Source organism: Artibeus jamaicensis, unplaced genomic scaffold (genome assembly GCF_021234435.1).
Source record: "Artibeus jamaicensis isolate MK-2021 breed Jamaican fruit bat unplaced genomic scaffold, CSHL_Jam_final scaffold_1964, whole genome shotgun sequence".
NCBI classification, from domain to species: domain Eukaryota; kingdom Metazoa; phylum Chordata; class Mammalia; order Chiroptera; family Phyllostomidae; genus Artibeus; species Artibeus jamaicensis.
Window position 1 is genome coordinate 70,653,044 of NW_026522030.1, and position 16,387 is coordinate 70,669,430.

General features: G+C 38.2%; 1 protein-coding gene across 3 annotated transcripts in view; it reads left to right on the forward strand.

The window, feature by feature from the left end:
* The window catches only part of FANCC (FA complementation group C), a 305,923-nt gene that overhangs the window by 217,237 nt on the left and 72,299 nt on the right, over positions 1-16,387 (forward strand). For all 3 annotated transcript variants that reach the window (XM_053656528.1, XM_037133335.2, XM_037133336.2), the window contains one exon: positions 853-1,017. In XM_053656528.1, coding sequence (XP_053512503.1) covers positions 853-1,017 — 165 coding nt within the window. The remainder of the gene's footprint in view (positions 1-852; positions 1,018-16,387) is intronic.

Genomic DNA, 16,387 nt, shown 5'->3' on the forward strand with positions numbered 1-16,387 from the left:
ATATTCAACAGTAAATTCGGAAGTAAATGCAGGGCACATAGTAAAGAGATATACAAACAGGTAAAAAGAACCTCACTCTTCTCACTTAATACTTTTTTGTTTTGTAAAATATAATTATCATTCATCAAAAAAATTTACTTCATTTTAGTGTCGAATGGGTTTATTGCTATTTTTAATGATTTAAATATTTTTAATATACTTTGGTTTCTCTTCAGATTGAATAAATCTTTGCCTTTTAAATATTTTTTGGTGTCTCTGTTTTAACTTCAAACATGATAAGTATCAATTGATATAATCTTAGAAAAAAAGATTTTTGGTGGTTTTAGTAATTTTTAAGAGTTTAACAATGTTCTGAAACCAAAAACCAAGTCTAAAAATTGCTGCCTTGTAGTGAAGATCACAGTCAACTCTCACCACCCATGCACATAGAACTCCTACTAGCTTTTGAGTACCTTATTCTTAAATACAAGCTGACAGGTAGTGATTGCCAGTTGTTTAAGGAAATCATATTAAGCACATATGAGGACAAGACATTGTGGACATTACTCAGTCATAGGGTTGCCAGGAGTCAGAGCTGACTCAGTGGTCTATACAATACAAGTTGGAGATGCCCGTAGTGAGTTACACAAAAGTCCTGAAAATGAAGGATGTTAAAATGGGAACTCCTGTTAAAGGCTTTCTTTCCGGAGAATTGAGTAAAAGAAGAGTGTTCATAGATGGTATTAAGATAGTCCTCATTATGTGAGGAGCAGAGCAAATGACTTGTCATCAGCCTTTTCAGCATGAAGATTTTATGCCTTTTGTTACATATAGCTCTAATATTGGAAAATTATTTCTTGTTTTATTCTATAGAATTGCTCCTGAACGAGTAAGGTCCCTATCACGAGTTTGTGTCCCACTTGTTACTCTGCCAGATTTCGAACCACTGGTGGAAGCCTTGATCACCTACCATGGAAATGAACCTCAGGAAATGCTCTGGCCTGAGTTCTTTGATGCTGTGAATGAGGCCTTTTTGCTGTAAGTGATATCCACTTATCCTATCATCCAACTTTGTTTTTCCTTTTCTTAGAAAATTTCAGTATGTTGGAAATTCAGTTTTCAGATGTTTTCATCTCATTACCCACTTTATGCTCTTAAAAATTATTGAGGATCCCAATGAGCTTTTTAAACATGTGGTTGTAATGTCTGTCAATATTTATCATATTTGATGTTAAAACATAAGTTTTAGAAATATTTTACTTTATTTTTATTGTATTTTATTGTTTATGCTACCAGGGTTGTCCCCACCATTTTTCCCTCTGCCCACTTCCGTCGATCCCCTCTTGCCTCCTCTAGGCAGTCCCCTCATCAATCCCCTCATCATTGTCCGTGCTCATGAGTCATGGACATATGTTCTTTAACTGATCCCTTCGCCTTCTCTCATCCAGTTCTCTGCTCCCTCCCCTCCTGCAGCTGTCAGTCTGTTCCATGTAACTGCACTCCCGTTTCTATTTTGTTCGTTAGTTTATTTTGTTCCTTAGAGTCCACGTATAATTGAGATCATGTGGTATTTCTCTTTCACTCCCTGGCTTAATTTCAGTTAGAATAATTTTCTTTAGATGCATGCATGCTGTCACGAAAGCTAAGATTTCCTTTTTACTGCTGTGTAGTATTCCATTGTATAAATGTATCACAGCTTTTTTTATCCACTTATCTACTGATGGGCACAAGATATCACAGAAATACAGGGATTGAGACTTCTGCCAAGATGGAGGCGTAGGTGGAAACACTGTGCCTTCTCACACAACCAAGTTTAAAACAACAAAGTTTTAGTACAACAAAAACGCAGCTATAACACAGAAAATTGAACTATACCGAAGTCTGACAAGGAATCCTTCAGCTAGACCGGTAAGAGTGGCAGAGCCAGCGGTTGGCGAAGCAGGGTTGCACAGGAAAACTCAGCCAGACCAACCCAGGAGCGCGGTCAGCAGTTGGCGGATTCCAAGTGTGAGGCTGTGACGGGCAGACCCAGTGAGGATGCAAGGCGGCAGGCTGACCACAGTCACACATTCAAGTGCAGATAAAACAGCAAAGGAGTGAGCAGTGAGACAGACTGCGCAGGCCCCAGTGGTGGGAAGCAGCCGAGGGGACTGCTATTGCCCCTCTTTAACCCCGCCACAACATACAGTGTCACAACCCAGAGACTGAGTTGCCCCACCCCCGGTGAACATCTAAGGCTCCACTCCTCATACATAATGGGCGCGAAAGGCCAAACATGGCTTGAGAAGAACTCAAAGTCCCAGAGCCCATAACTCTAAGTGACCAAGAAATAGCCAAGCTTTCAGATGCCTAGTTCAAAACACTCGTGATCAGGATGCTCACAGAACTGGTCGATTTCAGTCACAAATTAGAGGAACATATGAAGGCTAAACTAATTGAAATGAAGGGAAATACACAGGAAAGAAATGATGGAAAGGAAACTGGGACTCAAATCAAGGGACTGGACCAGAAAGAAGAAAAAAATGACCAAACAAAAATATGAAGAAACAAGAATTCAGAAAAATGAGGAGAGACTTACGAACCCCCAGGATATCTTTAAATGCTCCAACATCCAAATTATAGGGGTACCAGAAGGGGAAGAGGAACAGCCACCAGTGGAAAGCTTATTTGAACAAATAATAAAGGAGAATTTCCCCAATCTGGCAAAGGAAATAGGCTTCCAGGAAGTCCAGGAAGCTCAGAGAGTCCCAAAGAAGTTGGACCCAAGAAGGAACACACCAAGGCACATTTAGCCCAGATTCAAATGAAGGAGAGAATCCTAGAAGCAGCAAGAGATAAGGGGACAGTCACCTACAAAGGAGTTCCCATCAGACTGTCAGCAGATTTCTTAAAAGAGACCTTACAGACAAGAAGGGGATGGAAAGAAGTATTCCAAGTCATGAAATCCAAAGACCTACATCCAAGATTGATCTATCCAGCAAAACTTTCACTTAGAATGGAAGGACAGATAAAGTGCTTCTCAGATAAGATCAAATTCAAGGAGTTCATCATCACCAAGCCCTTATTATATGAAATGTTAAAGGGACTTACCTAAGAAAAAGAAGATAAAAAATATGAACAGTGAAAGGACAGCAAACTCAGTTATTAATAACCACACCTAAAACAAAAGCAAACTAAGAGGACAGCTAGATCAGGAGTGGAACCATAGAAATGAAGATCACATGGAGAGTTAGCAACAGGGGAGTGGGAGAAGAAGTGGGGGAGAAGGTACAGAAAATAAGAAGCATAGATGGTAGGTAGAAAATAGATAGGGGGGAGGGCAAGAATAGTGTGGGAAATATAGAATTTAAAGAACTTGAGACACGTGGTCATAAACTAAAGGGGGGAATGGTGGGGGAGGGGGTGTGCAGAGTGGAGGGGAATGAAGGGGGAAAATAGAACAACTGTAATGGCATAATCAATAAAATTAAAAAATTTTTTTCATCTTCAAAAAATACAGGGATTGTAAGGAAATACTATGAACATTGTATGAAATACTTGAATTATATATCAAGGAATTGGACAACGTGAGTGAAACAGATAAATTCATAGAAATATACAATCTTCCAAAACTGAATCAGGAAGAATCATACAACCTGAATAGACTGATAACTAATGAATTGAAGGAGTAATAAAAAATTTCCAACAAAGAAATAAAAATATTTTACTTCTTTTAAAAATAATAGCATATTTTTGTTGGAAATAGCATATTGGAAAACTATGAATTTTTCCAAGCAAAAGATTGTTTAACAAGAGTGATGGATTTTTTTTTTACAGTTTTTGTAAATCTGTTTTATTGTCTGACTTAAAAGAAGATAGCCAGTTCTCATACATGTTTCTGTATTCAGTCTGGTGTGATATGTCGTCTTGGAGGAAGTATATGAAGAAAATCTAGCCTTACACAGATATGTACGTGGAAAAGGCAGGACTATTTTCAATAGCCATCTCAGATAATTGTGGATATTCTTTTTGCATACCTCACCAAATTTTGAAAACCGTGTTTTTTTAAAAGTTAGTTGTGATGTAGAATATGAAATTACATTAATGAGCTTTTCATACTGATACATTAAAACCTACTGGTGTATCTTGCACTTTTAATGGGTCTTTTGTCCAAGCAGGACTTTGTAGCCCTTTTCATGGTTCTTTTGGAAAATACTGATTTTTTCTTATGTAGATCTTTCAAACATTGACATAGTACTTTATTTTATAGTAACAAAACTAACATTAATTAATTTACCACCAACTTCATCAGTAGCGTCGTATTTAAGTATTGGGAAGCTGTTAAGCTCATCTTGGCGAAAACAAATTTTTTAAGATTCTTTCTACTTAAGAACTCAAATTTATTATTGGTTTCAAATACTGCCCATTGTTGTACTTGAAGTACTAGGGTCACTTCATTAATTTTTGAGCAAATATGAGTCAAATACTCAAGTCTGAATACCTACATTTGCCTGCCAATCATTCTTTTAAGTCTCCATTTAAAAAGTGGCTAGTTGTTCTCGCAGCTCAAACAGTTGCACAGGTGCTTTCCCTTCAGACAACATCCTTCCTTTTTTGTTATGTAACAGTTCTATGTACACTGTTTTACCACACAGAATTTTTTAATAAAAAGTATTCTCAAGGATAAAACTTAATAGAACTAACATTTTATACTGTTTTGTCAAGCACACTTTTATGTGAAGCTGACATTGTTTTGACTGGGAGTATGTATTCATGAAGGACACAGTGCCCACTGTCCCTACTTCAGTCTGTGCTAAGTACAGCAGCATTTCCATTGTTGCTTCTGTGCTACAATACAAACATCAGCCCAGCTATTCTAAGAAAAAACGGGCCATTCAAAATAGTTATTCAATACTTAAGTGTTTCTGTATCACATGTGTGTATCTCCAAGTTCACCTAAAAGAACTCCCATCCTTACTTGATCCAGATGAATTTAAGTAACACAATTAGTCCAGCCATATCTAGAAATTACATTTTCAGGCAGAAGTACAGTTCTGTTGATGAAATACTAATTCATCACATCTACATTTGCGGTATTTAAGTCCTTTTTGTTTAGACTGAATGATTGGTCTCAGATTGTTGCTACAATTAACTAGCATTATTATAGTAATTGAAAACATTCTATTGAATAAGACATAATAAGGCAAATTATTAACATCTATAAAGCCAAGGGGAAAATTACTTTCTTCATATTGCTTTTCATTTAGAGTTTAGCCCACTTCCTTTAGAGTAGATATTTCCTACTCATGAGCCAGAGAAATCCAATATATAATGGTTTCAACTTTTCCCAATGAAACATCTGTGAGATGAGAAAATAAATCTTTTAATTCTCTTTTGTAAAGCCACTGATTTCTTAACTATAAGGAAATATATATTTTATCTGAATAAAATATTAAATTCTTTTATAATTTTAAGTGCTTTATATATTCATATAAAAATTTATGTATAAATAAACATATAAATATGTGGTTGGTACGGAAAAAGTCCAGCCATTGTTAATATAACGAGAATGGTTTGCATGACATCGATGTAACCTGGCAACCAAGGACAGTGGCCTGGAATGTGCATGTGCGATCAATGTTAAATTCACTGTACTAGTCAGTGGGGGCATTAGACAATGTTGGGTGAGCATGTGTACTGTTTGGAAGTCACATTCAAAAGGACTGAGCAAGTAGAGCAAAGCATCTGCATCAAATTTTGTGTTAAGCTTGAATATCCCTCCGTGGAAACTATTTAGGTGATTCAGAGGTCCCCAGCTATGGGCAACTGGTAATTGGCAGCTTCATCAGGATAACACACGTGCTCATGCGTCACATCTTTTGTAGAGTTTTTTGGTGAAACATCAAATCACCCAGGTGACTCAGCCCCACTACAGTCCAGATTTGGCACCCTGTGACTTCTGGCTTTTCTCAAAGCCAGAATCACCTTTGAAAGGGGAGAGATTTGAGACCCTTTATAAGATCCAGGAAAATACAACATGGCAGCTGATGGTGATTAGAATTGCATGAGGTTCCAAGGTGCCTACTTTGAAGGGGACAGAGGTGTCATTTTCCTATGTATAGTGTTTCTCATATCTTGTATCTTCTTCAATAAATGTTTCTGATTTTCATATTACATGGCTGGATACTTTCTGGACACACCTTGTATATACCTAAAATAATCTGGATAAAATTTTAAAATATTGTTGCAAAAAAGACTGGTAACAAAAGTATCCTCCTCATTGTGTTTTCATGTAGAAACGAGAAAATGTCAGAATTTTAATTTACTTTTTACATCTTATTTTTTCCAGCTTTATTGCGATATAATTGACATATAACATTGTATAAGTTTAAGATTTACAATGAGTTAATTTGATACACTTTTATAGTACAAAATGACTACTACCATAGATTAGCTAATACCTCCTTAATGCCACATAATTACCATTTTTTGTGGTGAGAACATCTAAGTTCTACTCTCCTAGTGACTTTCAAATGTATAATACATTATCATTAACTATAATCACCATGCTGTACATTAGATCCCCTGAACTTATTCATCTTACAGTGGAAGTTTGCATACTCTTTGACCAACATCTCTCCATTTTTTCCACCTCCTTGTGCTTGGTAACCATCATTCTAATCTCTGTTTTTATGAATTCAACTTTTTTAGAGTCCACCTAAAGTGATAATCATACAGTATTTTTGTTTCTGTGTCTGCCTTGTTTCACTTAGCATATTGCCCTCAAGGTCTATCCATGTTGTCACAAATGAGCGGATTTCTTCTTTCTCGTGTCTGAATAGTAGTCTATTGTGTATGTGTGAGTGTGTGTGTGTGCATCTCACATCTTCTTAACCATTCATTCATCTAAACTTGGGTTGTTTCCATATTTTGACTATTGTGAAAAATGCAATAAATCTGGAGTGCAAATATGTTTTTAATATCTAATTTTCATTTCCTTTGAATATATTTACCCAGAAGCAGATCATATGGTAGTTTTGTTTTTAATTTTTGAGAAACCTCCATACTTTTTTTCATAATAGCTGCACCAATATACATTCCCAGCAACTGTGCATAATGATTTGCTTTTTCCCACATTCTCCCCAGCATTTTTATTTCTTGTCTTTTTCATGATAGTTAAAATTGTCATCTAACAGGTATGAGGTGATTGCATTTCTCTGGTGATAAGTTATGTTCAGCACCTTTCATGTACCTGTTGCGCATTTATTTGGATATTTTCTTTGGAGAAATGTCCATTCAGTTACTCTGCCCATTTAAAGAGAAAAAAAGATTTTTTTCAGTTGAGTTACATTAGTTCTTGATATATTTGAATATTAACACATTATCAGACTCTATATAATTTGCAATTATTTTCTTTCATTCCATAAGTTGCCTTATTTTGTTGATGGTATAGACGCTTTTTGCTGTGCATATGTTTTTTCCAGTAGTTTGATATAGTTTTATTTGTTTATTTTTGCTTTTATTGCCTGTGCATTTGGTGTCAAATCAAAAGAGTCACTACCAAGACCAATGTAAAGGAGATTACTCCCTGTATTTTTTTCTCGGAGTCTTATGGTCTCAGGCTTTACAATCAGTTCTTTAATCCATTTTGAGTTGATTTTTGTGTATGGTTTAAGATAGGGGTCCATTTTTATTTTGCATGGAGCTGTTCAGTTTTGTCAATACCATTTAATGAAGCAACTATCTTTTTTCCCCAAAAGATAATCTAGGCTTTCTTTTGTAATTTAATTAACCATTTATGCATAAGTTTATTTCTGGGCTGTCTGTTCTGTTCCATTGATGTATGTGTATGTTTTTATGCCAGTCCCATCAGTTTTGATAACTATAGGTTTATAATATAATTTGAAATCAGGAAGTATCTGCCTCTAGCATTGTTCTTTTTTCTCAAGATTACTTTGGCTTTTGGAGTCTTAGAGTTCCGTATACATTTTACAGTTATTTTTTTCTGTTTCTGTGAAAAATGAAGTTAGAATTTTGATAGGAATTGCATTGAATCTGTAGATTGCTTTGGGTAGTATGGACATTTTACAACATTAGTTTTGCCAATACATGAGTGTGGTTTGTCTTTCCATCTATCTATTTGTGTCTTTATCAATTTTTTCATCAGTGTCATTGTTTTCAGTGGACAGATCATTCACCTCCATGGTTTAATCTGTTCCTAAGTATATTATTCTTTTTGATGAAATTGAGAATGGGATTTTTGTTCATTTATTTTTCAGATAGTTTATGTTAATGTGTAAAGGCACAACTAATTTTTGTGTATTGATTTTGTATTCTACAACTTTACTAAATTTGTTTATTAGTTGTAACAGATTTTTGGTGGAGTCTTTAGTGTTTATATATATAATAATCCTGTTAGCTACAGTTTTACTCTTCCCTTTCACAACTAATGACTTTTAGTTCTCTTACCTAATTGCTCCAGCTAGGCCTTCCAGTACTTTGATGAATAAAAGTAGCGAGAGTGAGCATCTGTGCTTTGTTCCTGATCTTTGAAGAAAAGCTTTCAGTTTTCATCATTGACTTTGATGTCAGCTGTCATATATGGCCTTTATTATGCTGAAGTACATTTCCTCTAGACCCACTTTGTTGAGAATTTTTATCATGAATGGATGTAGAATTTTGTTCAATGCATTTTTGCTGCTCCTAAGATGTGACTTTCTTATCCTTTTTTAAAAAATCCTCATCCAAGAATATGTTTTTGTTGATTTTAGAGAGAGGAAAGGGGGTGGGGAGAGAAACATTGACGTGAGAGAGAAACATCAATTGGTTGCTTCTCGTATGCTCCGTGACCAGGTATCGAACCTGTAGCCTAGGTATGTGCCCTGACTGGGGATTGAACCTGCAACCTCCTGGTGTATAGGGTGAGATTTCAACCAACTGAGCCACCTGGCCAGGGCTTATCCTTCATTTTGTTAGTGTGTATCATATTGATTGATTTGCAGGCGTTGAAACATCCTTGTATGTTAGGAATAAATCCCAAATGGTTATTAAATTAGGTTACTGGACCCAGCTTGTGTTTGTGTACATGTAGGCTTCCTCACATCAAGCAATTTTCAGATACCCACAGTGTGTCCAAGAATTCAATTCAGTATGACACCATCTACATGGAGTTAGCATCAGATTCCACAGGTAAATGGCTCAGTCCTGCAAGACTGCCCTCCACTTCAGATTCCAATTGTAAGCCCAGATTGTTATCTGTACTTCTGACCAACTGAATATAAATTGGAGGTTCCAGTGACCCCCTACAACTCAGGATTCCAGTCATAGGTCTAAGTGGTTACTTATGCTTCTGACTGACAGAGTGTAAATCAGAGATTTGTACAGCCCCACTTTGTGTTTGGTTAATTTGCTACAATGGTTCATACAACATAGAGAAGCATAATACTTCAGAGTTTACCCATTTATTATAAAAGGATATACCCCAGGAACAATCACATGGGAGAGATACATGGGGAAACAGTACAGAGCTTTCAGGCACCTCTCCAGGTGTGGTATTCTCCCCAAATCTCCAAGGTTTCACCAACCCAAAAGCTCTCTGAACCTTGTCCTTTTGGATTTTTGCTGAAGCTTCATTAATAGGCATAATTGATTTAAATCTGTGGCCATTGAAAATTGATTCAACCTCTTGCCCTTCCTCCCTCCTGGAAATCAGGGGGGATAGGACTGAAAGTTCAGACCCTCTAGTCACATAGTTGGTTCTCATGACAACCAGCCTACATCTTTAGGTGAAATCCAAAAGTCACCTCATTGACATAACAAGAGCTGCCTTGACAGCTCTCATCACTTAGAAAATTCCAAGGGTTTTAGAAATGGTGTGCCAGGAACAGCATTGAAGACCAAATATATTTTTATTATTATTGTAAATTACAATATTATAGTCATGGTGTGTGATTCTTTGAATCCATTGTTAGATTTCATTTGCTAATATTTTGTTGCGAATTTTTGCATCAATATTTATGAGGGACATGGACCTGTAATTATCTTTCCTCTAGGGTCCTATCTAGTTTTCATATTCTGGTTGTGATGCACTTTTGTAAAATCTGTTTGAAAGTGTCCTCTGTTCTTGGAAGACTGAGGAAAGTTGATATTACAAATTCTCCTTTAAAAATGTGGGAGAATTCACCAGTGAAATCATCTGGCTGGATGTTTTTGTTGAGAGTTTTTGATTAGTGTTTCAATCTCCTTGCTAGTATACAGTCTGTTCAGATTTTCTTTTTCTTCATTATTCAGTCTTGGTCAGTTGCATGTTTCTATGAACTTATTCATTTCTTCTTGGTTGTCCAGTTTGTTTGGTGTGTAATTTTTCATTGTAATTTCTTTAGGATCATTTGTATTTGTGTGATATCAGTTGTACTGTATCCTCTTGTATTTATACTTTTATTTGCATTTTCTCTCTGTTTTTTCTTTTTTAATTTTTAAATACATTTAATTGATTATTCCACTACAATTATCCCATTCTCCCCCTTTATTCCCCTCCACCCTGCATACCTCCTCCCACCCGCATTCTCCCTTTTTAGTTCATGTCCATGGGTCGTACATATAAGTTCTTTGGCTTCTACATTTCCTATACTACTCTATACCTTCCCCTGTCTATTTTCTAACTATCATTTATGGTACTTATTCTCTGTACCTTTTCCTCCCTCTCTCCTCCTCCAACTTCCCCACTGCTAATCCTCCATGTGATCTCCATTTCTGTGATTCTGTTCCTGTTGTAGTTGTTTGCTTAGTTTGTTTTCGGGTTGTTGTTTTTTTTACATTCAGTTGTTAATACCTGTGAGTTTGTTGTCATTTTACTGTTCATATTTTTATCTTCTTTTTCTTAGATAAGTCTCTTTAACATTTCATATAATAAGGGCTGGGTGATGATGAACTCCCTTAACTTCACCATATCTGGGAAACACTTTCTCTGCCCTTCAATTTCTAAGTGATAGCTTTTCTGGATAGAGTAATCTTTAAAAAAATATTTTATTTATTTACTGTTAGAGAGGGAAAGGGGAGGAGAAAGAGTGGGAAAGAAACATCAATGCATGGTTGCCTCTCATGTGTGCCCTACTGGAGACCTGGTCTGTAACCAAGGCATGTGCCCTGACTGGGAATTGGACCAGTGACCCTTTGCTTTTCAGGCCTGTGCTCAATCCACTGAGCTACACCAGCCAGGGCTGGATAGAGTAATCTTGGATGTAGGTCCTTACCTTTCAGGACTTGGAATACTTCTTTCCATCCCCTTCTTGCCTGCAAGGTTTCTTTTAAGAAATCTGCTGACAGTCCGATGGGAACTCCTTTGTAGGTAACCGTCTCCTTTTCTTTTCCTGCTTTTAAGATTCTCTCCTTATTTTTCATCTTGGGTAATGTAATTATGATGTGCCTTGGTGTGTTCTTACTTGGGTTCAACTTCTTTTAGACGCTCTGAGTTTCCTGGACTTCCTGTAAGTCTATTTTCTTTGCCAGATTGGGGAAGTTCTCCTTCATTATTTGTTCAAATAAGTTTTCCACTTGTTGTTCTTCCTCTTCCCCTTCTGGTACCCCTATAATTCAGATGTTGGAACATTTAAAGATTTCCTGGAGGTTCCTAAGCTCTCCTCATTGTTTTGAATTCTTGTTTCTTCATTCTGTTCTGGTTGAATATTTATTTTTTCCTTCTCCTCTAAATTGTTGATTTGAGTCCTGGTTTCTTTCCTGTCATTGTTGGTTCCCTGTAGATTTTTTTTTTAATTTTACATAAGTCAACCTTCATTGCTGCCTGGGTTTTTTTTATGCTGTTGAAGTACCCAGTGAGTTCCGGGAGCATCCTGATAACCAGTGTTTTGAACTGTGCATCTGATAGGTTGTCTATCTCTTCATTATTTAATTGAATTTTTTCTGGAGCTTTAAACTGATCTTTCATTTCAGCCTTTTCTTTTTTTTTTTTTTGTCTCAGCACACCTATTACATAGCAAGGGGTGGGGCCTTAGGTGTTCACCAGGCTGGGGCAACCCATATCACTGCTGTATGTAGTGTGATGCTATATGTAGAGGAGGGGTCCGATAGGGAACAGTGCTGGTTGCTCCACTCTCTGCTGTTCTTCAGTCACTTCCCACAGTCAAATTGGGCCTTTCTGGTGCTGATTCCCAGGCAGATGGGTTTGTGTGCATTCTAGGACCCTGTGGGTTCCTCCAATGAACTCTCCTTTGAGGCTGGGAGTTTCCTCCCACTGTCTCAACCCCCACAGGTGTTATCAGTCAGAGGCTTTGAGGCTTTATTTCCCTGCATTGGAACCCTGGGTGCATGGTCTGTCTCACTCCCCAATTGTTCCTTTCAGTTTATCTGTGGAACCACCCCCTCTACAATCTATCACCTCGCCTGGTCCTCTAGCCACTGCCTTCCTGCTAGTCCTCTCCAGCCGGCTCTCTATCTCTGTTCCTCCTACCAGTCTGGATGAATGTTTCTTCTCTAACTCCTTGGCTGTCAGACTTCCATACAGTTCAATATTCTGTTAGTTCCAGTTGTTTTTTGGTTTTCAATTTGTTGTTGTTTTTTTGGTTGTGTGAGGAGGCACACTGTGTCTACTACACACCTCCATCTAGTCTGGAAGTTCATTTTTGTTTATTAATTAATTTACTCATTCAAAAATATCTGAATGTCTTCTGAATATAAGGGACTCATCCCAGGCGCCCGCTCAAGTGGACAGAGTTTAGTCTACCACAGCAAGATTCAAGCCTGAGGTACTAGCCTCTGTTTTCCTTTTTGATTGGTCTACCTTACCAGTTCTTGCTTTCATAAAAAAGTAGTAACTAAATTTAGGATTATGTAGATTTTCTCCTATGGTATCTTCTAGGAATTTTATAGTTCCGTATTTTAAATTTAAATTTAGCATCCATTTTGAAATAATTTTTGAGTAAGGTCTATGTCTAGATTCATTTTTTTCTTTGCATAAGGATAGCCAGTTGTTCCAACACCATGGGTTAAAAAGATGATCTTGACTTCCGGTCAAGATGGAGGCATAGGTGGAAACACTGTACCTTCTTGCACAATCAAGTTTAAAGACAACAAAGTTTTAGTAACAAAAACACAACCAAAACACAGAAAATTGAACTGTATGGAAGTCCAACAACAACGAACTATTCAGCCAGACCAGTAAGAGGGGCAGAGTCAGCAGCTGGTGGGGCGGGGCGGGCAGGAGAAAGCCACAGGACCAACCCCGGAGTGCAGGCAGCAGTTGGTGGATCCCAGGCATGGGGTGGCAATGGGCAGATGCAGTGAGGGCACAAGGTGTCTGGCTGACCATGGTCACACATTCGCGCGCAGATAAACCAGGCGAAGGAGCGAGCAGTGAGACAGACCACACAGTCTAGGGCCCCAGTGATGGGAATTAAGGCCTAAAAGCACCAACTGGAAAAACTTTCGGGGTCAAGGTGCCGGTAGAAGCTCCCAGGCTCACAGAGAGTTTGTTGGAGAGACCTACAGGGTCCTGGAGCGTACACAGGCCTACATACCCGGGAGCAGGTACCAGGGGGGCCCGGTTTGCTTGTGGGAAGCAGCAGAGGGGACCGAGGTCTGAGAGAGAATGGAACAAACACCATTGCCCTTCTCTGACCCCACCCCCACATAAGCGTCACAACCCAGCCACTGAGTTGCCCCACCCTGGTGAACACCTAAGGCTCCACTCCTCATACATAACAGGCGCGAAACAGACCAAAACATTATGGCTCAAGAATACCTCAAAGCCCCAGAGCCAATATTTCTAAGCAACCAAGAGATAGCCAGTCTATCAGATGCACAGTTCAAGACACTGGTGATCAGGATGCTCACAGAACTGGTCGATTTTAGTCACAAATTAGAGGAACAAAAGAATGCTAAACTAATTGAAATGAAGGGAAATGCACAAGAAACCAATAATGATGGAGAGGAAACTGGGACTCAAATCAAGGGAGTGGACCAGAAGGAAGAAAAAAATAACTAAATAGAAAAGAATGAGGAGTAATGAGAGGCTTAGGAACCTCCAGGACATCTTTAAATATTCCAACATCCAAATTATAGGGGTACCAGAAGGGGAAGAGGAAGAACAACAAGTGGAAACCTTATTTGAACAAATAATAAAAGAGAACTTCCCCAATCTGGTAAAGGAAATGGACTTCCAGGAAATCCAGGAAGCTCAGAGTCCCAAAGAAGTTGGACCCAAGAAGGAACACACCAAGGCACATCATAATTACATTAGCCAAGATTCAAATGAAGGAGAGAATCTTAGAATCAGCAAGAGATGAGGACAGTCACCTCCAAAGGAGTTCCCATCAGACTGTCAGCTGATTTCTCAAAAGAGACCTTACAGGCAAGAAGGGGCTGGAAAGAGGTATTCCAAGTCATGAAAGGCAAGGACCTACAACCAAGATTGCTCTATCCAGCAAAACTTTCATTTTGAATTGAAGGGCAGATAAAGTGCTTCTTAGATAAGATCGATTTCAAGGAGTTCATCATCACCAAGCCCTTATTATATGAAATGTTAAAGGGACTTATCTGAGAAAAAGAAGATAAAAAGTATGAACAGTGAAAGGACAGCAAACTCACAGTTATTAATAATCACACCTAAAACAAAATTAAACTAAGCAAACAACTAGAACAGGAACAGGTCCACAGAAATGGAGATCACATGGAGGGTTAGCAAGGGGGGAGTGGGAGGAGGAGAAGGGGGAGAAGGTACAGAGAATAAGTACCATAGACGGTAGGTAGAAATAGACGGGGAGGGCAAGAATAGTAGGGGAAATATTGAATCTAAAGAACTTGTGACACAGGGACATAAACTAAAGGGGGGGACTGGTGGGGGAGGGGGTGTGCAGGGTGAAGGGGAATGAAGCGGAGGGAATGGTACAACTGTATTGGCATAATCAATAAAATATATTAAAAGAAAAAGAAGGTGATCTTCACTCCATTGTATTACCATTGCTTTTTTGTTAAAAATAGTTGACTATTTGTATTTGGGTCTATTGTTGGACTTTCTCATTGTGTTCCGCTGACCTATTTGTCATTACCACAATGTCTTGAGTACCATAGCTATACAGTAAATCTTGTAGTCACATAGTATAGGATACTGTTCTGCATGGCGTGGGCCCAGACAGGACCATAGGTTCTCCTATGGGGAATTAGGCCTGCATTGTACCTAGACTGCTATGAGACTTGCTTTTGCTAAAACTCCCTCACCCTACATTGGGGCAGAAAGTGCTTACTGTAACTTCCTAAAGTCTATGCTAAACCTTCCAAGCATGAGTGTAACCAGTTCAACCACTTTTCCCTTTGCATCTGCAAATATCCTTCTTCTGTGATGTGATTAAGCGGCATCGGTTCCTTTGTTTTCTGTAAAAGGTAACCACCTAAAGTGAACCTGTGCATAGTAAATGAGGACCATCATGTAATATGCCCAGAAAAAGAAATAAAGGCCTATTGTGGAGGCCAAGGTTTGTTCTCTCCTTGAGAGAAAAGCCATGCTCCCCCTTTTCCTCCACAGGACTAGGTAGTCTGTGTGCATGTCTCAGATCTCATTCACAATGTGGCAAACCCCATGAGCTGGGGTCCACATCAACATAGTATCAGTCCTCCAACTATGTTCTTCTCCTTTAATATTGTGTTGACTAATCTGGGTCTTTTGCTTTTCCGCATAAACTTTAGAACCAGTTTGTTGATACTCACAAAATAGCTTTCTAGGTTTTGGGTTGAGATTGCATTGAATCTACAGGTCAAATTGAGAACTGACATCTTGATAGTATTGGATCTTTCAATCCTTGAATATTTCTCCATTTATTTAGTCTTTCCTTGATTTTATTCATGAGAGTTTTATAGTTTCCTCATGTAGATCTTGGACATATTTGGTTAGATTTCTACCCAAGTATCTCATTTGTGTTTTTTTTTAAGATTTTATTTATTTATCTTTAGAGGGGAAGGGAAGGAGAGAGGGAGAGAAACATCAATGTATGGTTGCTTCTCATGTGTCACCCACTGGGAACTGGCCTGAAGCCTAGGCATGTGCCATGACTGGGAATTGAACCACAATCCTTTGGCTCGCAAGCCCGCACTCAATCCATTGAACTACACCAGTCAGGCTGTGTTTTTAATTTCAAATTCCACTTGTTCATTGTTGGTACGTAGGAGAGTGATTGAGTTTGTTTTCCAACTTTGTATCCTGCAGTTTTGCTCTAATGGCTTATTAGTTCCAGGTGTTTGTCATCTCACTTGGATTTTCTCCATATGTGATTATGTCATCTATGAACAGACAGTTTTATTTCATCCTTCCCAATCTGTATACCTTTGTTTCCTTTTCTGTTCTTATTGTATCAGCTAGACTTTCTAGTATAGTGTGGAAAAGCGTGGTACAGGGGAATATCTTTGCCTCTATCTGATTCTA